This window comes from Colletotrichum lupini, chromosome 2 (genome assembly GCF_023278565.1).
Source record: "Colletotrichum lupini chromosome 2, complete sequence".
NCBI lineage: Eukaryota > Fungi > Ascomycota > Sordariomycetes > Glomerellales > Glomerellaceae > Colletotrichum > Colletotrichum lupini.
In genome coordinates this window covers 6,350,496-6,376,432 of record NC_064675.1, presented here as the reverse complement: position 1 = coordinate 6,376,432, position 25,937 = coordinate 6,350,496, and the positions used below count along the sequence as shown (strand labels likewise).

Sequence of the window (25,937 nt, the reverse complement as noted above, 5' to 3'; positions counted from 1 at the left end):
CCTCTCTTGCCAAAGCCCCCTGCCGACGCTCTCCTTTACTAACATGCCAACCCATTCTTTTCATTATGCACACCTATCATGGGAGTGCCGTGAGAAAGCCTTTGTGGGCCCGACACTATAGCTTGTGGCCTTTCAGGCTCTTAGCAGGGGTGAATGCGTTTGCTCCGGGGAGGAGCATGCACGTCTGGTTTAGGCTCTGGGCCAGCCATGCGGTGGATGGACCACGAGACCAACTGTTGGGGTTCCCTAACATCCACAGACGGCCCTGCAATCTTCCTTTTGGGTAGCAGCTCCATAGTGCGGGAATATTCCAATAACTTTCTTATTGTACGTAGTCCATGTCGAAGCAAACTATTTGGCTACGTATCAATCCATATAGCATCCGGCCGTCACAGCCTTAGTCGTCCAACACCCAGACCTAATTTGCCACCCGGTGAAACCCCCCCCCCCCCCCCCTTCCCCTTAACCAATCGTCACTGCTCACCACTCGTAGAAGCTCATTGGTAAGCCTTGGGAAAGAAGTTTGAGGATTCGCTGCCCAGAAACGTCCCCGCCACTGCCAGCTGCAACAAGAAACGGCCAAAAATGCTCAGCCTCGGCTTTCACGTGAGCCACATAGCTTGACGGGGTGTCCCGCCAGCGCCTAAGAGCCTCCTCGCGAGTGTTTGAATCAGAAATTGCCGCCGTAGATTCGAGGTAGCTTTCAAACTCCTCAGTCCCCGAGGGAATTTTGCCAGAACCTTGGAGAACGTCTTTCATGGTCATGAAGTCGTGGTACGACCCGCCGCTCCCCATTATGGCGTATCCGAAGTCTCTGAAGTACTCCAAGGCGCGACCTAGACGCAGGTTCTTGTCTGTGGCCTCCTCCTCGTCCTTTCCAGTGAGAACAGATACCTGGACAACAGGTATGTCTGCCTTGGGCCGCATGATCTTGAGCGGGACAAAGACACCGTGATCCAAGCCTCTCTTATAGTCGAGAACCGGTCTGAAGCCGCAATCCAGGAGGCGTTGGTTGATTTCCGCGGCTAATGTTGTGTTTCCAAGGATGGGGTACCTGGTCTCGTAGGCCTCAGGTGGAACAAGGGCTTGGGCTGCGGCCACAGTTCCGTAGTCGAAGTAGAGACCAGGGTCTGCAAGAGCCGTGATCTCGGGCTCATCGGTTTCCCAATGCGCTGAAAGTAGGATAATTCCTTTGACTCCATTGAGCCTACTACCCAATTTGGCGACTTGCTGCCGGAAATCCTCCAAGCCTGGGTGGATAAGGGGGAGGGGGCCAGCTCCATGGCTGATGAAAAGGGAAGGGCCGCGAATCTTCTGTGGAAGTGTCATTATAGTAGAATGGAGATCTGCTACAAGATTGCAATAATATATCAGACAATGTAGTTAATGAAGTTGATGTGCAGCCTGAAATACGTCGGTAAGAGTGAGAAGAAGTTGGGCTATTTATGACACCGGCTCCAGAGTCTTTAGAAACCCCATCGGCATGAATCATTGTGACCAGTTTTCAGATAGCAGCGACTCCTAGCATTCATCACGAGAGGTGGTTCTGACAGTCAATTGGTATTGAGATCAATGTTGTAACCCCTTAAGAGCATCGTAGCATTGCTAGGTCCTGGCACACCACTTGTCCGACACTACTCCGGCGGGTTGGCACGGTCTTAGCCCTGCAAGTGGCGGGTCAGCGGCGGACTAGCGGCGGAATAGCTTAGAATAGTACTAGAAATAGTTTGTCAGCAAGCTGACTCTCCCGGAACAACCCGTGCTATGGAGTGCTCTGCATGCTCCTCCGAAACTTCTCTCGAACTCATACCAATCTGTTGCTTGTCGAGATGACTCGATCCTGTACTAAAGCGAGTATGTCGACAAGTAATTTATCCTCGAACGCCTGTCATTTGTGCTCGACAAAGAAGAAGGGTTGCGATCGGCTACTACCGGCTTGTAGCCGGTGCATAGAGTAAGTATCAAGCATGTCTGTCTTACAAGGCGTTCAAACCACTGATACCACATAGTCACAATAGCATATGTCACTACGGCTCTTACTACAAGGAAGCACATCTGATTTCTTCTTCTCTTCTAGGACCAAAGTTAGCAACACGCCAAGATCATGACGACTTGCTAACAACACACTTGTTCGCCACGCTAGAAGTCCTCGACCTTGGAATAGAGATGGTAGTTGATGGATACTTGAGTTCGATCCACGAATGGATTCCAATCATTCACCCACTCGGCTTGAGAAGACAAGCAGCGTCATTACAGAGCACGCCATCTGCCGAGCTCGCTAGTCTTATCTTACACATTTTGCTGATCACCCCGGTGATATCCTCTGCTTTGGCGCCATACAATGAACCTCTCTTACCGTCGCTGTATGACAATTGCAAATTGGCATTCATACTGTTACAGAAATATTCGAGGGGTCACTTGCAAACCATCCAGTCAGGCCTGCTACTCGCCATATACGAGCAGGGTCGAGGCTTCGTGTCTGATGCGTATGCCACGTTGGCGATATGTGCCAGTCTTGGCCATGTAACCGGCCTATACCAATCTTTGAATCCTGCTACGGTGTTCAATGAGGAGAAGATGCGTGTATGGTGGGCTATATTCTTTCTCGATAGGCTTGACACTTATTCTACTGGGAACTCTGAACGAGCACCACTTGTTCGCGATGCTCGACTCGGCGCGATGCTTCCCAGTGAGGATGACGCATGGATTCAAGACCTTGATATCAGTGGCCCGTTTCAGCCGCTTGTATTTTCCGCAGACGATGTTCAGACATACGGGGTCTTCGCCAGCGAAATCCAGGCGCTCTATGCGCTGCAGAGTGTCATGCAGCGCACCAGAGATCCGTCCGTCGAGCTTGAGACACTACTTAATCACGAATCGTGGAAGCTCGACATGCTGATACAAAGGAAAATCCGAGAAACCCTGACCATAAGCTGGAAGCGGCTTGAGCACCAGTACAAAGTGGTCACTTTATATCTCTTGCAAGTAATTCTTTAGAAAGTCAAGGAGCCGCAGCTAATAGAGAGAAGGGCACTGATAGAACTTCACGAAAAGAGGCTGGCGTGTAATGGTCAAAAACTTCCTTTATTTGTCAAGGAATCGTCCATCGCAGCTCTTGAAATGGCCCTTACTATTGCTCATGATCTGATGCGTATGGAGAAGACTGCGGACATTCTCAAACTCGATAGGATGCCTCTTACTGCAGTCATCCTATACAAGAAGGTCGGCTTAGCAGCAATTCTACTAGGAAAGCATTACGATCGTGACGCCAAGACTCTGTTACGAGAGGTGATTCAGATGCTTTCGGGACGAATTTCAAGAAGATGGAAAATTGCACGTAGGTTTCAAGCTCTTGCTATCTTCTCTACTTTATTGTTACATGAAAATGTGACTAACTTTCTCAGTTCAAATCGCATCTCAACTCCGCGAAGCCCTTCCTGTGTACAAGGACGTGGACGTGGCCTCGTAAACTCAAATTTAGCTCACTCCAACTTTCACCCCAAGACAAATAGTTGGTCATTCACTTCAGACCGCCCGACTTGTTGAGTTCAACGTGGAGTTCGATCCCAAACTGCCTCCCAGCGCCGCCGTGTAAGCGAGGTTCCACGTCAAACTCACTCCGCTCAGGTAGGGGCTGTCAGGAGTCTGCTTCCTCATGAACTCATAACTTTCAACCGCACCAGCCTTGTCCGCAATCGCGAGGTTGGCGTACACATGGCCTGCAAAGCCGCCGCTAGTGAGAGATCCCGACTTATTGCCGGCAAAATACTGATCCCATTCCTCTCTCACAAAGGATGCCTTTCGTACATACGCACTGCTCGGCACAATTGGCAGCATGTGAATGCCCTGAATATAGGCAATTTCGTCGCCAAAGTACGTCGTGTGGTTAATCTTCCTGTCCCAGAGAATGCCTGTGGCGCGGTTTCCGATAAAGTTGGGCGGTTGCACATCGTTGTCGCTCGCCAAGAGGAAGTACGACTGTAGACTGCGTGCCGTCACGGCAAGCTGGAGATTGCCTCGGCCCTCAATTTTAGCGTCTCCTATTACTATTAGTATCCCTATTATAGGGTAGTTAGTTCGAACCGTAGTTAACGAAGAGATTAATTAAACTATATAAATATCTGCGTAGTAAGTATAAAAAGGAGGTTCTAACTATAAGTTAAGCTAGCTATAATAATCGTAAATAGGGCCCCTAATTAGCCCCTGCGCAGTTAGCTAAATACTATAATTAAATTAAACTTCTAATCCGATACTAACTTTCTCTTTCTTTTATTAATTTAACTACTACGGTTAGAGGTATAATTTAACCTTAAGCCCGTTTACTAAGTCGTCTCTTTTTCCCCCTTTTCTCTACTCTTTTTATATAACCTATCCCTCTATTCGTACAATAACTTTTCCGCTACTTATAAATTACTCTAATCCCTTATTTAGTATTACTTTTATAAAAGCGTTTACGAGGTTATTTTTATTATTAATCTAACGGATTTCGAGTATCTCGCGCCTTTTATACGATTACTTAAGGGCTATAATATTAATTATAAACCTCTTTTCTTTTATCGTTTTTAATTTAACGAGGTATTCGTATAGTAAGTAAGAATTAGTATAAATAACCGTTAGAATAAGTAAAAGGCTAATTCGATTAGTAATCTTCTTTAGCGTCGTTAAAATTACGTAAAAGAGGTTAACGCTATTAACTATATTATAGACCTCTAACGCTAGTATACTTCTTATTACTCGCTTATTTTTAGTTAATAAGTAATAGATTATATTACTATATATAGTAAATTCGCTCTCGCTTATACTCTCGTTAACTAGGATAATAATATACCCTAATTGCGAAGTAAGGTCGTTATTGTCACGGCAGTGGGCATTAGGGCCCCTATAGGCCCCGTGGCTCAGCCTTAGGCTGCGAGGCTGAGCTCCCAGTAGTCACGTGACGAGCTGGACCGCTGGGCCCAAAGGGCCAGCTCGCTACCTTCTGCCTACTATTCTATTTTTTCCTTCTTTACGTTAAGTCTTTAGTTAATTAGGTTAATATAGTAGCGTTCTGACCTACCTTAAGTTCCCTTTTATAACACTACTTAACGTCGCTTAATTAACTATTCTCTAGAGATAAAACGATAATATCTTAATTAATTAACTACTTATTATACTAATTAGCTACCCTTACTAAGAAAGCGTATAAGAGAGCTAAGTAATAGCTAATTAAATTAATCGTATATAAGTAGCGTAATCGATACTCCCTAAATATATACCCCCTTTACTAAACGCAATAGTTAGAGAATATAACTAAAGAGGCTAGGTCTCCCTTTATACTAATAGCTTCTAATAGAGTCGCTACTTCTACGAGTCTTAATAAAGCGTCGTAAGCCCTAATAAAGGCGCTAAGCTCCTAGTTATTAACCTTAAGGTTACGCTATCTAACTAGCTAGTAAAGCGCTTCTTACCCTCTACTACCTAGGCCGATCGCTTAGTATACTTTAGTAACGTAGCTAACTAGCTTACCTTGCTTATCTATAGCCATAACGATATCCTCTTTAAAAAGAATACTAAGTAGTATATCGACCTCGACCTTATTTAGGAGCTATATTTTAAAAACAATAGAAAGACCTTACTTAAGTAAATTAAATAGTAGCTAAAGATATATATTACCTAGTATTAATTAGAGTAGGTCCTAGCTTTTATTATTAGCTAGCTAAGTAATAATATAGAGCGCTTATACGTAATAACTTATAAGAACCTCGACCTTATACGTACTACTACTATAAAGCTCTATATTACAAAAAAAGCCCTTACCCGAGCCTATATTAATAATACGGCTATAGCTAAAAGACTAAAGTAATTAAAGAACGGCTCCTAGGCTAGCTCTATTTAAGATACCGCTATCCTTAGCGCGCTAAAATAATAATTAATATACTTAAAAATATAGGGTAGCCGCGAGACTACTCTAGCCTCGTCCTATCCTATTACCTACGGCTCTTAGAAAATACCTAACGTACTTATTTTTATAAGTAATAATACTAGCCTTAAGTTCGATTACTAGCTCTAGTATATTATAAAGCGCTTAGAAAATACTAATTATAATACGGATAGGTACTACTTAGAGTATATTATTAATAAGATTAGAAGCAGTGCTACGGAGTTTATATACCTAATACTAACCTCTAACGAGATTACTACGGCCGAGTAGCTACTCTACGAGCTTAAGTCGGCTTATACTAGCCCGACTACTATAAACGACGCTAGTCGTAAGCTAGACGTACTTATAATTATACTTAAAAACGTCTACTAAAAGCGCTCTACGTTCGCTAAGCTCGCGCGTATTAATAAGCTTTTAAAATCTTAATAAAAGCGCCGTTTTTATGATAAGCTACTTATATATCTTTATAACTAAGCTATATTAAAGTACCTAAATAATACGGCCACTTTTTAAAAGTATACTAAGTACGTTACTTAGCTAGCTAACGTAATATAGCCCCCTTTTATAAAGGACCGCCCGGTTAAGGCTTCTAACTAGACTCGCTAGACCTTAAGTAGAAATAATAAAAATAATAAAAATAATAGAGGTACTAGAGGTACTAAATAGGACCGAGGTCGCACCTCTACCTACGAGACGATCCCTAAAGCCCTATATTAAAAGCTTAAGAATAGTAGCGCTTATTTTATTTATAATAATACTAAATATATTTCTAAGGACTGCCCTAAGAAGCTAAAGACTACTATAGCCGCTATTAATACTACCGAGGGCCCTATTAAAATAGAGTCGGGTTTAGAAAACTAGAACCCTTAGTAAAAGTAAACTCCTAGCTAGGGGATACGTATAAAAAGGACGGAAGATTAGTAATTAATTTAATAAACTTATAAAATCTCGTAAGGGGCCAGCCCCTTAAGATAGAGCTTATACTAGTATTTAATAAATATAGAATTTACCTAAGAGCCTTATTTAATACGGGAGCTAATAAGTACGGATTTATAAATAACCGCGTAACCCCTCTATTATAATAGTTCTATATAGCCCTATCCCGCAAATTATAACGCCTAATCCCTACTACCGGATTTAATAGAGAGCGATTAAATAATACTAGTATAGTATAGACCGCTAACCTATATATTAATCGACGGGTCCTTTTAAAAGCACCCCTCCTTTAGCTTAATACGGGCCGCTACGACCTAATCTTAGGGTAGAAGTAGCGCTTATACCTATATAAACAAATCAAATATAACGTTCATATTTGATTATTTGGCTCATTTCTCGCGCCATATTTGATTGTTTGATAAATTTGACAAATATTTGATTGATTTGACTGATTAGTTATCATAGAATAGAGTAGGGGTAAGAGCACCTTAGAGGTGTAAATAGTGTAGTAGATACGGCGCCGAAGACGCCGAATTTTTTAGAGCGGGTCCACTTTAATTCCGGAGGTCCGGTGTTCGAATCCGGGTCCGGGCGGCCCCTTTTTTTTCCGTAATTTCTTAGTATATTATTGGTATATTCGGGCCCACCCTTAGATTCTAAATTTGATCAAATATATCAAATATACGGGCTAGAATATTTGATTGTTTGACTTGCTGAAAATCCTATATTTGACTATTTGTTTGACTTATTTGTTTGATTGATTTGAATGGGTATGTGCGCTAGGTAGAAGTAGTTCGAATACTACGGGGTAAACCCTAATATTCGCTACTAACGTCTAATATAGCCTAAGGACCTACTGCTATAAAAGACGCCCTCTACTATTATTAGGGATATCGAGGACCTATATACCCCGGAAGTTATTAAGGTATAATACTAAATCGATACTAACCGCTAGTAGGACCTATTCGAGATAAATATAACCTATTATAACTAAAAGCTTTAGTAGTAGTAAGTAAAGGGCACACCGATTAGGATATTACTATACTTACTAAAAACGATAGCCCGTTAAATATAATAATTAAACGAGGCTAAGAATATAAAAAAGATAGAACGCGCTCTTAACAGTATTAGTATTACCCCTATAGAGAGGGCTAGGTAATAAAAACTATACTTAGTAATAGTATAAATAGATATTATTTTTATTAGCGCTCTCGCTTTTAAAAAAAACCTAAGGCGGAACGACGTTAAGATAGGCTCTATATTACTTTATAAGCTTAACCGTATTATAGAGGATAAGAAAGAAGAGGTAGACCCCTTATATAACGACGACTAGGTTACTCGCGACTTTATAATAACGAACCTATTAAAGTATTTACGGCCCTAGACCGACGTTTTTAATAAGGCTACTAGCGATATATTAGCGCTTTATAAGCCGTATAACTATAAGATCGAGCTCTTAAATAGTAATAAAGAGAAGCTAACTTATTACCCTTTATATAAGTAGTTAGTGCCCGAGCTAGAGGCTATAAGGGCCTATTTACTAAAGCACTTATAGAAGGGATTTATCGAGCTAAGTAATGCTCCTTTCGTATTACTAACGCTATTTATAAAAAAGTACGATAGTAGCCTATACTTCTACGTTTATTTCTATAAGCTTAATAAGGTTATAAAAAAAGACCGCTACTTACTACTACTTATTAATAAGACCCTCGCGCAGCTAAGTAGGGCAAAGGTATTTACTAAGCTAGATATTAAGCAGGCCTTTTATTATATCTAACTCGACTTAGCCTCCGAGGACTTAACGACGTTTAGAACCCGCTACGGGGTATATAAGTATAAAGTAGTACCCTTTAAGCTCTATAATAAGCCTACTACGTATTAGTAATATATAAACGAGATACTAATAGAGTACTTAGACGACTTTTATATAATATATATAGATAATATCCTAATCTTTTCTAACGACCCTCTTTAGTACTAAGAACACGTTATTAAAGTACTAGACTACTTATAAAAAGTAGGCTTATAAATAGATATTAAGAAGTGCGAATTTAGCGTTACTTCTACGAAGTACTTAGGCTTCGTAGTTTTAATAAAAAGCATATAGCCGGACGAGGAGAAAGTCTTTATAATTAGAGGCTAGAAACTACTTATATTACTCAAGAGCATCTAGTCTTTCCTCGGGTTCTATAACTTCTATAGGAGGTTTATAAAAAATTACGGCCGCCTAGCTAGGCCCCTTACGAGGCTAATAAGTAAGGGAGTTCTTTTTAACTTTAGCGCTAGCTATGAGACGGCTTTTAAAGCTATAAAACTAGCGCTAACGTTAGTGCCTATCCTTTACTATTTTAAGCTAGAGCTATTAACGTAGCTAGAAATAGACGCCTCTAACTCGGTATATACCGGGGCGCTACTATAGTAATAAGAGGATAATAAGTTATAGTACTTAGTAGCCTTTTACTTAAAAATAATAAGCGGCATAAAGCTTAACTATACTATTTATAATAAAAAAAATGCTAGTAATAGTGCTATACCTAAAAGAATAGCGCGTAGAGCTCGTAAGCTATAAATATAGGTTCGATATTATTATAGATTATTAACTATTACTATTCTTTATAACTAAGCGCCTACTTAACTTATAATAAGCCCGCTAGGCCGGTATACTAGCGGACTTTAATTTTTAAATCTACTACCGCCTGGGAAAGGAGAACGTACTAGCTAACGCCCTCTTATAAAAAATAAAAGATATTTATACTTAATAAGTACTAAAAAAGGCTAATAGGATATAAGTCCTTATACTACTAGGACTACTATTTTTTAATATCGTAGTAGAGCTACGGGCGCTACTAGGCGCCGCTATTAGCTAACTATAGCTTATAATTAGCTTACTTTTATTACAAAACGAGCTATAGGGGTACTTACTAATAAAAAAGATTTTAAAGCTTAATAAGGACCTTACTATAGCGTCTCTCGTACTAATATAAGCGCTAGTAACTAAAGAACGCGAGCGCTAGTTTATTTAAAATAACGGATTACTAATAATAAATAGGAAACTCGTAGTACCCGAGGAGGAGAACCTCCGTACTATAGTTATTCGTAAGGTCTATAAATAAAAACTCCTCGCCCACCCGGGGCGCAATAAGGTTATAAAAATAATTAAATAGCGGTACTACTAGCCGGGCCTAACGGTAAATACTTACTAATACGTTCGGAACTATTATACTTATTATTAGTTATAAAAGCCGCGCGATAAACCCCTAGGGGAGCTAAGACCGCTATTAATACTTAACTACTTATAGTAATATATCTTTACCGACTTTATAACTATCCCCACCGATTAAAAAGGATTTAATAATATATAAGTAGTAATAGACTGCCTAGGTAAAAGGGCAATATCTATTCCTTATTATAAGACTATTATAATAAAAAATATAAGCCGGATATTCTATAAGCGGGTGCTACTTATCTTCGGCTTATTAAAAACTATTACGTCGGACCAAGGCCCCTAATTTATTTCCGACTTCTAAGGGGAGCTCTATAAGATCTACGGGGTTAAGCTATAGCTATTAACGGTAGATTACTTATAAACGGACGGCTAAATAGAGGTACTAAATTAATATATCCTATAGTAGTTAAGACTACTAGTTAACTAATACTAAGATAACTAGAGTAATATACTACTTACGGTCGACTTCGCTTATACTACCTAGCCTAGCGAGACTACGGGGCTATTACTATATAAAATAAAATTTAGTTACTAGCCACGGCTTTCTTTTAACTAGTCTAAGCGAACCCGCTAATTCGGCTTTATAAAAAAAAAACTAAACCGCACTAATGCGTAGCGTATAGCTAAGGGAATATATAAGGCCTAGGAGATTACTAAGGGTAATATAAAAGTCGCTTAGGTACGATATAAAAAGTATACCGACTACTACTAGTACTTAGACGACTTAAAAATAAGAGACTAGGTCTTTATTAATACCTCGTACTAAAAGTCCGCCGACGCGAATAAACTATAATAGCTATAGGCCGGCCTATAACCTATTGTTAGTACTAAATAGGGGGGTATATAGGTCGTAGAATTATTAATAAATAGCCGGGTATACCTAGTTTTTTATTTAAATAAGCTAAAGAAGGCTACTAACGACTTATTACCTAGGTAGAACTAAGAGCTACTACCGCTAATCGCTAACGACGACGGTAAGCCAGAGTACGAGGTCTTTAAAATAGTTAAGTTATGCTTATATAGGGGAAAGTTATAGTACTAAGCGGATTAGAAAGGATACGATACGGATCCGACGTAGTACGACGTAAAGAGCTTTAGGTATACGTTAGCGGCGCTATAAGCGTTCTATTACTAATACTTAATTATTAAGGGTCCGCTACGGAACCTAAATATATAAATAAAAGCTACCGCGGCTAGCGATTTGCTATTACTAAGGGACGATAATAATATAATAGTAGTAATTATAACTATAGATTTGCTAAAATAAGGGGTAATTAAGAGGTTTATTTTTTAGCGCTACGGATAGCGCCCTCTAGTATAGAGGGGGGGGTAATATTATAATAATAGGTATTAGGGCCCCTATAGGCCCCGTAGCTTAGCCTTAGGCTACGAGGCTAAGCTCTTAGTAGTTACGTAACGAGCTAGACCGCTAGGCCTAAAGAGCTAGCTCGCTAGCTTTTATTTACTATTCTATTTTTTCCCTCTTTATATTAAGTCTTTAGTTAATTAGGTTAATATAGTAGCGTTCCGACCTGCCTTAAGTTCCCTTTCGTAACAGTTATTATTTATAAATAACTTATTAATAAAGACGTAGAGCTTATTAGTTATAAAGTCGATCGGGTAGTAAACGAGACCTCGATTAAGATTTATTTATTACTACTTAAGCCGCTTATTAAGTACTTCGACGTTTCGTTTAATTAGATTTATAACCTACGCTATTTTAATATAATTAAAAGTCGCTTTAGGCTAATAAATATTTATAATATATACCCCTCGCGCGAGCTTAGCCTTATATTACTTTTTAATATTAATTACGTTTAAATTAACGAGGTTAATCTTCTCACCCTACCCCTTTTATTAAAAAACGACGGTTTTCCCTTTAATTATAAGAATCCTACCGTTAAATACTAGGGGGGTATTTATTATAAGGACCTCTTTTAGCTTTATTATAAAGCCCGCTTTTTAAAGCTCCTTATCCTCCTTTTTTATAAGGTTAATATTAAATAGGCCTAATATATCGTCGGTTTATATTTTAACGATCCTAAATTAGTCGCCTTTATATTCTATAATTAGTAAGCACGGGTCGTACGTAGAGGTAACTATTAATAATTAATTAATATAAAAATCGTAGTAAGTAGCCTACTAATAGGTACCCGATTCTACGAGCCTATATAGTAGCTTAAGCACTTTAATAATCGTACTTTCTAAGTACTTACTAGCTATTTCCTTTAGTAAATAAGCTAGGATTTTCTTTATAAGCCCTATAGCCGATTAGGTATAGGCCTAGGTAATATTACGGCTCTAAATCTCATATCCCTTCTTTTATAGCAATGCTATTAATACTATTATTAATCGTTAGCTATAGCGCTATATAGTAAGCGATTATATAAGTAGCGTTACCTTTTTAACGTCGCCGTACCCCTAAATTACGTATTTAGACTTCTCGTACGGCTAGGGTATTCTTTTCTCTTTAATTTTATAAACTATTCGTAATTTAAATATGCGGAGGTTTATATATTTTTTTAAGTCGTATAGGATAAATCGATAGACCCCTCGATTACGAAAAGTATCTACTTTAATAAGATCTAATCCCTTATATAGCTTTCTAATAGTTATAATTACGCCTTCTTTACGTAGTTTAATTACTAGCTTAAAATCGGCTTTCTTTTTTATTATATAAAAAGTATTAATTACCTCGTTACTAATAATAAATTACCGCGTTAGGGCTTACTATTATAGTCTTTTATAACGTCTCGCCGGTAGTATTAATACCCTTTTAGCAATTTCCTTTTCCTCGTTATCTATTAGTATTATTATAACGATTTTATTAAGGATAATTTCTTATACTTCTACCGCGAGTTATATAGTTTCTCCTAGCTCTTCTTCTTTTTATAGGTTAGAAATTACTTCGTTAGGATCTATATAATACGGTCTAACTACCGTAATTAACACTTTAAATAGCTAGTTACGATTTCTTATAACTATATAAGAGCGCTCGTTAACGGAAATTAACTTATATAGCCTAGCCTACTATTAAGTAATTTCGCGCTATACTTATATATCCGAATTTAGTAATATATCTAAATTATCCCCTATATCGGGCCTATTATATATAATAATTACCTCGTTAACTTACTTTCTTATACTTACTTTACGTAGTACTCGTATTACTTTTTTAATTACTTAGGCTCGTTAGCTTATACTTAGTAATAGTAGCGAGGCTAAGGTCGTTTTTAAATATACTCTAAATACTAATAGCGTTAGTATAAGTCCGTTAGGCCCTATAGTATCGTTATAGTATTTAAGTACTATTTAGAGGCATTCGTCGTTAGTAAAATCCGGATTTTCCTCTTTAATAATTCTAAACGCCCTTTTTAATTACTAATATACCCTCTCTACCTTTTTAATACTATAGTACGCTTTAACGAGTATAACTTTTAACTATATACCGTAGGCCGTCGTATTATCCCTAAATTCTACCGACTTAAAGCTAGTACTAGTATCGGTTCTAATACCGTCTAGCGGTCCCTAGTATATATTAATCTAGCTTTTTCGTAGGGCTACTTATACTATTTTTACTTATAGATCCTAGAGGAATTGCCCTACTTAAAAGGATATAGCTACGTCGATTATATATAGTACTAGCTAACTATTTAAATAGAAAATATTAATAACGATTTCCTAGTTAAAGTTAAGCTTATTACGCAATTTAAATTTAAATTTACATAGGCTCTGCGCATTTATTTAGCATTAGTAATATACTTTTATTAATTACTCTAGCGCCCACATTTCGATATTATTATTACTTAATTATTTTAAGAGGTTATATAGCCTTATAACTAACGGGTACCCGAATCTCTAGTATAGTCTTCTAAGCTTACTTTTCGTTAAGTAATTAATTAACTTTATATCTTTAGTAAGCTTTATAAACGCATACCCCTATCGTCGTTCGACTATTTCAAAGTACTTACCGCTAGAGATTCTATTCTTTATATTATTAAATATAATACCTAGTTAATCTATATCTTTTAAATATAAGAGAAATGGGGTATTAACGGGTAAAATATAAAAAGTTATCGTTCCGAAGTACGTCTCTACTTTTACTATACCTAGGGCAACGATTTCCTTACTTAAACTAAAATTAATCCTTATAATACCCGCCGTTAACGTATTAAGCGTTACTAGTGCGATTTTCTATAGTACCTAGAATTACCCTTTTCCTCTAGTTAACTATTATAATACCTTAGTATTTAGGATAATCCTATAAAAATCGTCTAGGCCGTACTTTTTACTTATATAAAATACTTATATAAGCTTAGTATTCGAGGGATCTAAGTAGTATAAAAAGGACCCCTCTAGCTACCCCTAAATATACTCAGTACTATATTCCTTTTTTTTAAATATTAAAAAAGATAGCGTCTTTTCCTTAATTATTAAGAAAATGGGCTTTAGCCCTATTAAATTCGCCCTTTCGGCTACTTTTATATCCGTTATCTAAGGGACCTTCCCTTACTATTCGTAAATAAAAGCCTACTTATTAAGAGCTTTTATTACCCTCTATTCGTTTAGCCTCGTATATCCTCTAGAGGCTAATAAGGTAAAAAAAGAGTAGTTAATATCGTCGATTTTATTATAATCTAATTTATTAATATAGGGGGTAAGATCTTCTTTATTTTCCGAATCTCTTATAGGGGGTATATACTTTAGGCCGCTATTTTAACTACTATTACTAAGTTCCGTACCCCCGGATCTGCCCTTATATATAATAAAGAATTAGTTAAACTAACGAGGGCTAGTTTTACTATTTACTACCCTCGACTTTTTATATTATTTATATAATTTAGTACGCTCTTCCTCGGAGTAGTTACTTAACTAATATCTATCCTTTTTATAAATATAGTATTACCTTTTTTATTACCCTACCTATAAGTTAAATCTCTACTTATTTAATAAATCTAGGCCTCCTTATTAGTAATTACTATATTTAACCTCTTTTCTTTTTTTATTATACGTTTAATCGACCTAATATTATTAATAAGGGCCGTTATATACTTAGAGATAGGTTTAGCGCGGTATTTTTATTTTAATATTAAAGCTAGATCTTAGCCTTAAGTAGAGCGTTTTATAGTTTTCGGGTGCTTAGTATAGGGTTATTTTTATTTTTAATATATACTAGACTACGGTATAAAGATATCTAACTTTCCGCTTATTTATCCCCTTATTTAGCTAGGTTTTTACTAGCTTATCGATTCGATCGATAAGCTCTTTAAGGATCTTTACTTACGATTTGCCCTCTATTATCCTAGCTATAAATATATAAAAAATCGCTCGTAGCTTAGATAGGAGCTCTAGGTTCTTATTATAAGTCTCGAAGCGGCTTTAGATTACGTTAATTATACTAAAAAAGTCGTTTTAATTAAGATTACGCACCGTTTTATAATAATAATTAGAGGCTTTGCTTATAAGTACGATATTAATTACTAAATAGTATTAATATTCCCTAATTCCGACTTTTTCGTAATAATTATAAAATATCGTTAGGGTTTCTTATAAGACCTTATACTTCCCCCTAGAGTATAATTTCTCTTTTAAGAAGATCTTTTTAAGGTTTATAAATTACTTTATATTTACTACTAGATTTTTAGTATTTATATATAATCCCTGCGTCGCTGCGTACTATTAGTAACTTCGGGTCGTTTACTTCCTTTTTTATTAACCGATCGGTACTAAATTTCGCGTTAGTAACGGTAACGAGTTATAGATCGAAATAAGCAAAATTATTAATTATCGTACTTTTAGTACTATATTTTACCTCAGTATATCCTTTTGTAATAATAGATTTCCATTAGTAATTATAGGGAGGAAATCTGGGTCGTTTACCTTTTTTTTAAATTTATTAAAACGATTATACGCTCTATCGACCTATACCTAGTTCTATAATACAAATTCCTTTTTTATAATTATCGCTATTAGTATTTCGTATAGCTCTTACGATTATAATTGCGCTAGTAATACCCCTTGCCCGTAAAAGAATTTATTAACTATTTTTATAATTCTTAGGCTTGCGCTTACGAACTATTTATTTAGCTAGTAGCTAAGGTCGTTTACGATCTCGTAAAATAGGGGTTACCTTTATAGCCCCTTTTTCTTATAGACCTTAGTTAAATAGATTAATACTACGTTAATTTACTTATTATTAAGCTAATCTATAATTCTATATATCTACGTCCTCTAATAATCCGGGTTAATATTTACCTATTTATAAAGGATTAGGATTTTATTTAGGATCGGGTTTCGTCCTCTTTTTTTCTATTCTAACTTACTAAGGGTTATACTCTAGCTTATGCTTATATTAGCGGTTATTAGTATATTTAATCTTAACGAGGATATATTTAATCTGCGCGCTAGTTATAATAAATCCGTACTTTTACTACTTAACGAATTTATTAAAGTCTAAGAGGTTCTCACTTCTTCTCGCTATCTCGCTACTACTTTTATTTTTACTATTTTTAGCGATTACTACTACCCTTTTAAATCGCTAACTATCGTACTTACTAAGATCCTCTTTTTTATTTAGTATAAAAGGGTAGGTTTTAGTAGTTCTTTTTTTTTATAATAATAATAATAAATATTTATATTACTATAAAAAGATATAGTAATTAGTCTTAGGATCTTTACTAATTACCGATTTTTACTATCCCGTATATTTCTAGCCTCCTAAGCCTCGTACTCTTTATAATCTCTAAATAGCTTCCTTCTTTGACCTACCTCTTTTAGGGTAGTATTCCGTAAGAATAGTTAAAAGTAAATACCGGGCGGCTCATAAAAGAGCTATATAAGCTATTAAGAACTATATAAGTTATTAAGTATAGTTAACGAAGTTAAGCCCTCTTTTTTATAAGATCGTAGATTTTAAAGACTTATTAAAAAATACCTATTTATTACTTATACGTAATAGGGTTAGATACCTTAGAAATCTTATTTTTTATAGCCTCTTAGTACCCTATTTTATATCTTTTAAGTAGTCTTTTTTATAGCTTAATTATGGTTAAGTAATTATCGCTTACTAGCGATCCCTTTTATTACTTAGTTAATTTCTCGAAATTAGTAATCTCGTACTAGGAGCTAGTATAAAAAGAAGCCCTTTAGTAGCCCTTTAGAGGATTCTTTTCTTTTCCCCTTAAATCCTCGTCTTTTTAGCCTTTTTTTAAGTTAATAATAACTCTAGCGAAAGGTCGCAGGACTACTTTAGGGTAGCCGCTTTCTTTTTAAATTAATCTCTGAGATTTATAATACTCTTAACTCGATACTATTAAGACCTCTAAATCCCCTCTTCCCTCGTTAAACCGTCCCCTATATTATATTTTTAAATAATACCTAGGGGGTAGTTAAGGGAGCTATAAAGAGGTTATTTAGATTACGGGCTTAAGGTTATATTTATAAAATCCTTATAATAATAAACTTTTTTATATACTATAGATCTCTTAGTTTAATAACTTTTATAAGGTTATTTTTATTACTAAGTAAGAATGTTTACGTTTAGAAATCCCCTTTTTTAATTACGTAGTACTCTTTTATACCGTATTATTAAGCTCGTTCGTTATACTAATTAATTAAGTAGGTAGTCGTTACGTAAGTATTTCTTTTTATTAATTTAACTAGTTAATTTCTAATTACGGGCCGGTTATAAAAAAGTCGTTTAATAAAAAAGCTACTCGGGGCGATAGTAAAAAGCTAGTTACTTAAGTAGTTCCGTTAATTAACGTAGTTTAACGTAATAAACGTCGACCTCTCGTAAGTAATAAAGGGCTACGATTACTTAATTCCGTATAGTATTTAAGAATCGCCTCCTTTTTTATTTACTTTTATAAAGTTAATTAATACGAATCTCCTATCCTATATAGTATTAAAAAGTCGTCTCTTCTATATAGCGAGATACCTTACTAATTTATAATAATAGAATTTAATTATTAATTAGTATTAGTATCCTTATTATAGGGTAGTTAGTTCGAACCGTAGTTAATAAAGAGATTAATTAAACTATATAAATATCTACGTAGTAGGTATAAAAAGGAGGTTCTAACCGTAGGTTAGGCTGGCTACGATAATTGTAAATAGGGCCCCTCATTGGCCCCTGCGCAGTCGGCTAGATGCCGCGGTCGAATTAGACTTCCAATCCGATAATTACCTTGCCCCACATCTTGATCGCGTACGTCGAGAAAGCATCCTCCGCTGAGGACTCCTGATCCTTGCCATCCGGTGCTTCGAGTACACCTCTGGCCCAGCTATGGCCATGAAACCAGTCGAAGTTTCGTGAGAAGGGAAAGAAAGGGTCTTCGGTAGATGGGTTGGACCAGTCACGAATCAAATTGTTGACCCAAATTTTGTTGAGGCCGTCATTCTTTGTCAACCAAGAGGGGTTGAAGTGGGCAATGATTGCAGCAGCATACACATAGTAGCCGTAGTGGAAGTTGTGATCGTTGTAATACGTGTTACCAAAGTCAATCGAAGAGTCGTTGTTGCCGTACGACCCAGAAGAGACCAGGCCTTTCCACACGTCATCGTAGAATAGGGGGTTCGGCTCCTGGTTATTGACATACCGATCAAACGCAGCCTCAAGCTTGGTGAGTGAGCTGGCTGTGAATGAAGTATCTCCGGCAATGTTGTTGACAGCATAAATCGCCCTGGCGTAAACCGAAAAGGCGATTCCGGCGTAATACTTGGACGTCAAGTTGGTCAGGGTTGTAATGTCCCGAGCAAGCTCGATCTTTGCTGCATTAATGATTGCGGCTTTGGCGTCTTCGGAAACGATTGCCGCTGAGCCCGCGGACCCCACTGATCCAAGACGAGGCGACCAAGGGTCGAAACCCATATCCGTCGGGAGCTCGGGCTCCACCATGGTGAACTCGTCCGCAAGCGTAGCCGTGGCAATTCCCTTGGTCGTACTCGCCAAGGTGATGTTCGTCAGACCCCTGGCTGTCTTTTGGTCAAATGACTTGACGTGATGCGGCAGAGCAAACATGAGAAGTGACCGTTCCTTTATCCCCTTCTTTTCCCACGCCAAGGTGTAAGTTCCAGTCTTGCCGGAGACAGAGCCCGACAGCGTGGCGCCAACTGGATACGCTCCAGCAGCCTTGCTAAAGATGTCGATACCGGCTTTACCTGCTGGATTCTTGGCGACTTGGACAGTTCCCGTGAACTGCTTTGGTCCCAAAATGGTTCCTTTATCAGTCATCCGAAGATTTGGTCTCTCAGACATGGAAGTTGGGTTGATGTAAATCAACCAGCTTGATCCATCGCCTAACCGCGCATCCCACCCATACACTGTGGCTCCAAGTCCATTGGAACTCAGACGAAGGTCGGTGATGTTTGAAAAGTGCTTTTGAGACTGAATGAGAACGGTGGCGTCGTTGTAAATACCTGTGACGAAAGCCATGCCCTGAACTACGGGAAACGAGACAATCGGTTTGGCGCCTTTTCTTGTCGCAAGGTTGACATTGGCGGAGAATGCTGTCAATGTGTCCGTAGTCAAAACCGTTCCATTCTGCAGCTCCCGCGCCGAAAGCGCAATAGATTGGTCAAAGAATGGATCCTCGAAAGACTGGACGGGCTCGCCAGGCCCGTAGATAAAGTTGCGCCGATCCGTATGGGAGATAGACAAGCCGTGGCCCTGTTTGACGGTATCGTTAGACCACCAGACGGAGTAAGGGTGAGTCCATGTCGCGTTGTCTTGGTTGTTGGCAAAGAAGTTGGCGTAGAACTTGTTGGTTTGGATGGGGTTGTCGTTGTTATCGACTCCGACAGGTTTCTGTGGGTGATCTGCTCTCGACGGAACTAGAATTGGTCGGTCGTGAGAAATTTTCACGAAAACGTTGTCTGATCCTCCTCTCGCTGCTTCTCCATCTGCCCTTGCGTTATGGATGAACGAGCGTCGCATTTCGCTGTGGCTGTGGAATCCATGGTGCCGGTGGGATTGAACACCTCCAAACAGCAGGATGACTGCTACAATGGTTTTGCTGAACATGGTTGAAAAGAGTGACAATAACGAGTGACTTGGAAGATCCTCTAACGAGGCTACACGGAAAATGAAGACAACAATCAGTGAAGACCTTCAATCGACATGACCAAAGGCCATCCTCATCTCTAATATCTGCTTTGGGGGGCGGGAGCCGATGGGTATTGCCCGTTGAGGGGCCATCAGGGGGTTTTGAGTTTATCGCCATCAACAGCTTTATGCGGCACCAATCTCGGACCCCGGTGAACTCAAATCTGAGTTCATATCCATGTCTTGTCTGAGTCCTCTCATCCACTCAAATCGAAATGCTTCGTATAACTTCAGACGACGAACACCAAACGTTAGTAATCCATCCGATTCGTTGACGACAGAAGATTTTATCATTCAAACAGCTACAGCAGAATATGGTTCAGATACTTTATCCGGCGCACTCACGTTGGTTCTAATGTGTGGACAAATAGGAGTTGAGGAAGCTGACTCGGACGAGTTTCAGCGAGCTTCTCTAGCTGAATGCCGGTAAAGAAAGGAAAAGGGCTCAGAAGTGCCATATACTTACCCCAGGCCTTACTCTTCCCGTTTCGAAACATTTTCAGTAAATCTCATTACGATTTAAGTTTGGTAAAAGTCCCTGATCCATTTTAACAGAATGAAAAGTTTCTTTGGAGACCAGAGAGGCCGGTGGGATGTTGAGGATCTATGTGGCATGAGCCGGATGTAATACTAGTCCTCGTGTCAAAACGAGGGATATTAAAGAATGGAGATCGAGCGAACTTTCGGTCTAAAAGCTGTATCGTCTAGTTGCGGCGGATATTCGAATTGAGAGGCTATTTCACGAAGAAGAGCCGTGTAAAAGCTGATTGATGTAATTCTCACATGGAAACTTCGCTTGTCTTTGATTCAACGACAAGAGCTTCCGGACTTTGCTTGAGTCTGGTACAGTCTTGATCTGAAACAAGTGCATATTGGGTGAGATCATTGAAAATTTTGGGGAGACCACCGCACCATATGACAACCCGTACTGCAAAAAACACTATTAGTCAAGCTAGAAATAACTGGCGCAGTCTGTCACATAACTCATTGATACACCCAACTAGTGATACTACTGTTTTCCATTTACCTCGTCTCTGCATACTTCATCCACAATGGCTCATGCAATAACCTGTCCAAGCAGTTCTTCTCAACACCCACAAGGATCTCCATCCCACCGTCCGGCAAAATAGGCATGACGACCTGCAACCCGTTGATCACACCAACATGCGGCGCGCGAACGGCCTGAATTGTGTCGCCCAGCACCGGTCCCCACTGCACGTCATACAGGGAGAAGTTGACCCATGATGTCTGAATGCAGTTGTTACCGGGCACATCCAAGAGAGCCGTAGGGATGATACGGTTCACATCCTCCACCGTGTCAATGAGCGTAGCTACATCATCGACAAACTGGCTATCGGCACGAATCAACGCCCGACGAACCAGAATCGCCAAGTCAGCCAGGGACGCCGAGCCGAGCATTTTGCGGATCGGCGCCGAAGCCGCCACGTAGCCGAGGAAGCAGCCCATAGTCTCCGGGTGCACCGGCGGGTCCGTACGCAGGCGAGCGTCGACGGCGATGTTGAAGACTGACACCGGGTCGCCCTCGAGGGTTTCGAGGGGTGACTGCACCGCCATGACGGTACGCCAGAGCAGCGCCGAGAGCGCGTCGTTGGTGGAGACCCATCTCTGCTTCGTGGGTTCCGTTACATTTTCTGGAGATGCTTCGGCCTTGAGTCTGGCCAGGGCCTCGGGCGAGAAGTAGAAGATTTGGCCGCGGTGATCTTCGGAAAGGATCTTTGGCGGCATGCCCTCGGGTGTGAAGGGGATGATGGTGTACTCTGGGTGGTCTTCAGCACGGCCCGGGTTCTTGCCGGTTGGGCTCATGATGCGTTGACGGTCTCTGAGGAACGCCTCATCCAGCTTGAAAGGGTCTATGATCTCGAGGCCTTGGGCTCTGCGACACTCTTCTGCCCAGATCTTGGTCCAGATCAGGAACGTCTTCCCGTCTCCAAACATGTGGAAGATGCACCAGGATATAATCAGGCCCCCTTGGATGAAGTTGGCTTGCGGAAGAGATACGGGCAGCCTTTCGTCTGGTGTTGCCCATACCGAGCGCCGGCAGATAGTATTTGCATCAAAGGAAGCCACTGGGAAGTTCTTGGATTTGAGCTCCGAGTACGTCATGGGGAACGCACCAGAAGCTCGAAGGTCCTTGACGGTGATGCCTTCAATGTCTCCATGACGGAGTTTCTGAAGCTTCAAGACTCCGGCTTGCTTGGCATCTGGGTTTGGGACGGCTTCACACCCCAAAACAGCGATACGCTGTTGCGCGGCTTCATACCCTGCGCGCAGAATAGAAGCAGCTTGATCGAGGTTGTAATCTTCGGGGAGCTGGAAAGGGAAGACATATCGAAGGTAGCCTTTGGGTCCGATACGCTCGAGGGGCGTGAGATCCGGGATCTCTGTGAAGCCTGACAAAGAGCCCATAGCTGTTGATGTGCGAGAACTTGGTGCAAAAGCCTTCAGCTCAGAAGGGCGTTCTAGTAGCAAAATATCCGAGAATGGCGACTGTAATTATATCTGACCCTTGTAGACCATCGCTATGTCTTTGTCCGTACGCTCCAGACCACTATGCAACGCATGTTGACCACGCCGCATCCATACATTCAAATCAGGTCATATCATATTGCAATCCTCCAGCAACGGAGGCAATGGCTTCAGGGGACCTGCATTGAGATGCTCCTTTCAGAGGCTTAGTACCAGAGACAGAAACCTGCTGGTGCTCTCTTCCCTGCCTCAACGGGGTGAGATAGACTGTTGACCCTGCTCTGTCCTTCATGGCCCCGGTTCCAACAAGAACCAGGATCGGCCTCCTTCACTCCACAAGTAGTAGGAGCCATGAGAAAAAGGCTCATTTGACCTTGATAATCCTAAGCTCGAGATCCAGTCGAAGACTCAAGGACATCTAACGCGGACTTAATTGATACTCTAACTTATATACGGGTCCATAGGTATTCTCGTGCTACGAAGACTTCCATCATCGGTCAGCATGCTGGATATGTCCGTCATTCAAATACAAGTGGACCATGGAGAGGAAGTCGCATGTGATATTCTAATCCTTGTATGCGGGACTCGTACCCTTGGTTCCCCGAGACAAAGCAGTCAGACGGCCCGTAAGTAAAGGGCGGCAGGATCAGCGGCTCCTTGCTTGCGAAGTTCACCCGTCTTCCCTTTCTAGAGATACCTGCGCCATCTCATTTTAGAGCCACCATTTTGCGCTTTGAAGCAAACATGGCTTTTTTGCAACGAGGGTATTCAGTCATATCAAAGTCTTCCTGAGCGGTGGCAAACTTGGCACTTCACCAGAAAAGTGAGTTTGCCATCAACGCCCGCTCATTACACTCCTGTTCCTGCATGCGCGGGACGCGCACCAACGAAGACGAAGTGTCAAGACTCCAGGGGAATTACGGAGTACGCAAACATGCTCTCCAACAACAACTTCCCCGTCTGTGCATATAATCCTTGAACGGAAGAAATCAGAAACGATCCACACTGTTGGCTCTTTGGCGAGCCAGAACGGGAAGCATCAGGCCATGCGGAATTTCGGGCCCTGTCTGCCCAGTACCAACAGCATTATGAACCCTGCGCTCTTTGGATGCAGACGAAACTAGGCCGTTGGTCCAACGTGGATGCAACGGTGGAGAGCACGAGGTACGCAGAGCAGCTGAGAATACCACGGGTTTACCTTGGTCGGAGGGTATCCGAAGGTACACGTCCAACTCCTCCACCGTGGATCATATTTCCTTTTTGCACCTCCTGGCACACCAACCTGTGCCGCAACGATTCTTCGACCCATTTTTGAGATCCCATGAAGAAAAGCAGACTCTGAGGATCTCAGAGTAGAGGACGTCGCCCAAGGAAATGAAAGTTCCTTACATTCCTGCAATGTGGTGATATCGGTCCCCCCCCTTCCTGCTTCACACCACCGTCACATCTCTCTGGTCATCGATAATGGAACTTGAACCCAACATCATCGCCATCTTCGGTCCACCTCCAGATGATCTCGATATTTCAGAAAGCAGCGTCGCTCGCAATAATGCCGCCGTCATAATACTAGCCGTGCTAGCCTCCGCGGCCGTGGTGCTCCGGCTGATGGCGAGGTTTCTTCAAGGTCACAGCCTGAAGGCGGATGATTGGACAATTCTTCTCTCACTGGTAAGAACTTACTCAAGTACTTTCCCATGTGAGATACTTTGTGAAAAGCTCACGATGTTAATAACATATCATCACAGCTCCTCGTAGGCGCCACCGTCGGCTTGAGCATCGCAGGCGGAGCTTACGGTGCGGGAAATCACGTCTGGTCATTCACACCTCAAGACCTGACACAAGTCTTTAAAGTAGGCTTCCCCTCCTTGATTCTATTCTAATCAATATCCTCCTCGGAAGAAATGCAAACCCTCAGCGCACTCGGAACTTCACGTTCAAACTAACTCCCCAAAACCACAGATCCTCTACGCCTACACCTTCATCTACGGCACAGCCTGCGCCGCCACCAAAATCTCCATCCTCCTCTTCTACCAACGCATCTTCCTCCTCTCCACCGCCTCCTCCCCGTCCTTCAAATTCTCCCTCGTCGCAGGGTACGTCCTCTCCGTAGCCTATCCCATCATCATCTGGGCCACCATGGCCAACGCGTGTCGCCCCCTCTCGTTCTACTGGAACCAGTTTGTGGGTGAACAGGGGAAATGCATAGACATCAATAGCTTCTACCTCGCCCTCGCCATCATCAACATGGTCAACGATATCATTGTCCTCTTGATTCCCATCCCGCAGATCTTAAAGCTGCAAATGTCGGGCAGGAAAAAGGCCGCTGTTTGTAGCATCATGTTGCTGGGAAGTTTGTAAGACACGACCATCTTCTCCTCCCCCACCCTCTCACCACTAGTACACATATTCCCAATATCAGAAATAATCGACGCCCTTACAAGACGATCCATACTAATCCAAAACCCCCCTCCAGCGTCTGCGTAGCAAGTATAGTCCGCATAACCCACCTCTCAACCTTCTCCCGCGCTCTCGACATAACCTGGCAAATGGGCCCCGTCTTCATCTGGTCCGCAATCGAACCCTCGATCGCAATCGTGTCCGCCTGCCTCCCGCACCTCGCGCCCCTCCGCCGCCTCGTCCGCCACAAAATCTCATCTTCCCTCGGCCACTCCAGTGGTAATGCCGGAGGTGGAGGGCCCTCATCTAACAGCGCACCATGGCGATTGAAATCGAAGCAGAGCGCCAGTGGAGGAAAGAACAGCAGCTCTCAAAATGGTACGGGTGCCCTGTTCACGTACGGCGGGTCAAGGTTTAACTTTAGCGGGGGAGGGGGCGACGGCAAGTTGGGCGGGGAGTCGGATGACGAGATTGGACTAACAAATCGAATCACGGCTGGATCTGGCAGGGTCAAGAATTTGTCCACTGGGTCGGGGTCCGAGGAGAATATCAATGGGGGGTCAATTGTTGTTCAATCAAGCTTCATCCAGGAGAGCATGAGGAATCCGAGGTAGTGAATAACAGCACCGAGGACGACAGGACATCCTATGAAGTCACAAACGAAACTGCGTGAAGTGGATGAGAATGAATTAAGAATGATCTTTTCTCGAGGTTCAAGTGATTATGCACAGGGTAATCCTCTATCCAAACACTACCTCCTATGCCGCGAGACCAGTGTATCCATGAGTTCAGAGACGCCCACAGACGCCCGCAGCTAATGCCTCCCAAGACCCGTTTGCTAACAAAAAGAAGGAAAAACAATCAGC

General features: G+C 40.8%; 8 protein-coding genes across 8 annotated transcripts; 3 read left to right on the top strand and 5 right to left on the bottom strand.

The window, feature by feature from the left end:
- Window positions 1–65: 65 nt before the first annotated feature.
- CLUP02_04248 (uncharacterized protein) lies at window positions 66–287 on the top strand (the record flags this gene model as incomplete). The annotated part of the gene is made up of 1 exon (XM_049283264.1): window positions 66–287. The coding sequence occupies one exon, from the start codon at window positions 66–68 to the stop codon at window positions 285–287; it is 222 nt and encodes a 73-aa protein (XP_049140407.1).
- Window positions 288–480: 193 nt separating this feature from the next.
- CLUP02_04247 (uncharacterized protein) lies at window positions 481–1,329 on the bottom strand (the record flags this gene model as incomplete). Its single annotated transcript, XM_049283263.1, has 1 exon — window positions 481–1,329. The coding sequence occupies one exon, from the start codon at window positions 1,327–1,329 to the stop codon at window positions 481–483; it is 849 nt and encodes a 282-aa protein (XP_049140406.1).
- A 527-nt stretch (window positions 1,330–1,856) lies between these two features.
- Window positions 1,857–3,469, top strand: CLUP02_04246 (uncharacterized protein; the record flags this gene model as incomplete). Its single annotated transcript, XM_049283262.1, has 4 exons — window positions 1,857–1,954; window positions 2,010–2,964; window positions 3,055–3,337; window positions 3,405–3,469. 4 exons carry the CDS (start codon window positions 1,857–1,859, stop codon window positions 3,467–3,469), a joined length of 1,401 nt encoding a protein of 466 aa, XP_049140405.1.
- A 56-nt stretch (window positions 3,470–3,525) lies between these two features.
- On the bottom strand, window positions 3,526–13,871 carry CLUP02_04245 (uncharacterized protein; the record flags this gene model as incomplete). The annotated part of the gene is made up of 2 exons (XM_049283261.1): window positions 3,526–3,985; window positions 13,858–13,871. 2 exons carry the CDS (start codon window positions 13,869–13,871, stop codon window positions 3,526–3,528), a joined length of 474 nt encoding a protein of 157 aa, XP_049140404.1.
- Window positions 13,872–14,096: 225 nt separating this feature from the next.
- On the bottom strand, window positions 14,097–14,261 carry CLUP02_04244 (uncharacterized protein; the record flags this gene model as incomplete). The annotated part of the gene is made up of 1 exon (XM_049283260.1): window positions 14,097–14,261. A coding segment is annotated over one exon (165 nt), but the record flags the coding sequence as incomplete, so codon positions are not given.
- A 3,985-nt stretch (window positions 14,262–18,246) lies between these two features.
- On the bottom strand, window positions 18,247–20,106 carry CLUP02_04243 (glycosyl hydrolase family 81; the record flags this gene model as incomplete). Its single annotated transcript, XM_049283259.1, has 1 exon — window positions 18,247–20,106. One exon carries the CDS (start codon window positions 20,104–20,106, stop codon window positions 18,247–18,249), a length of 1,860 nt encoding a protein of 619 aa, XP_049140402.1.
- Window positions 20,107–21,210: 1,104 nt separating this feature from the next.
- On the bottom strand, window positions 21,211–22,614 carry CLUP02_04242 (uncharacterized protein; the record flags this gene model as incomplete). Its single annotated transcript, XM_049283258.1, has 1 exon — window positions 21,211–22,614. The coding sequence occupies one exon, from the start codon at window positions 22,612–22,614 to the stop codon at window positions 21,211–21,213; it is 1,404 nt and encodes a 467-aa protein (XP_049140401.1).
- Window positions 22,615–24,138: 1,524 nt separating this feature from the next.
- On the top strand, window positions 24,139–25,744 carry CLUP02_04241 (uncharacterized protein; the record flags this gene model as incomplete). The annotated part of the gene is made up of 5 exons (XM_049283257.1): window positions 24,139–24,342; window positions 24,420–24,524; window positions 24,574–25,028; window positions 25,148–25,580; window positions 25,652–25,744. The coding sequence occupies 5 exons, from the start codon at window positions 24,139–24,141 to the stop codon at window positions 25,742–25,744; spliced, it is 1,290 nt and encodes a 429-aa protein (XP_049140400.1).
- Between the last annotated feature and the right edge of the window lie 193 nt (window positions 25,745–25,937).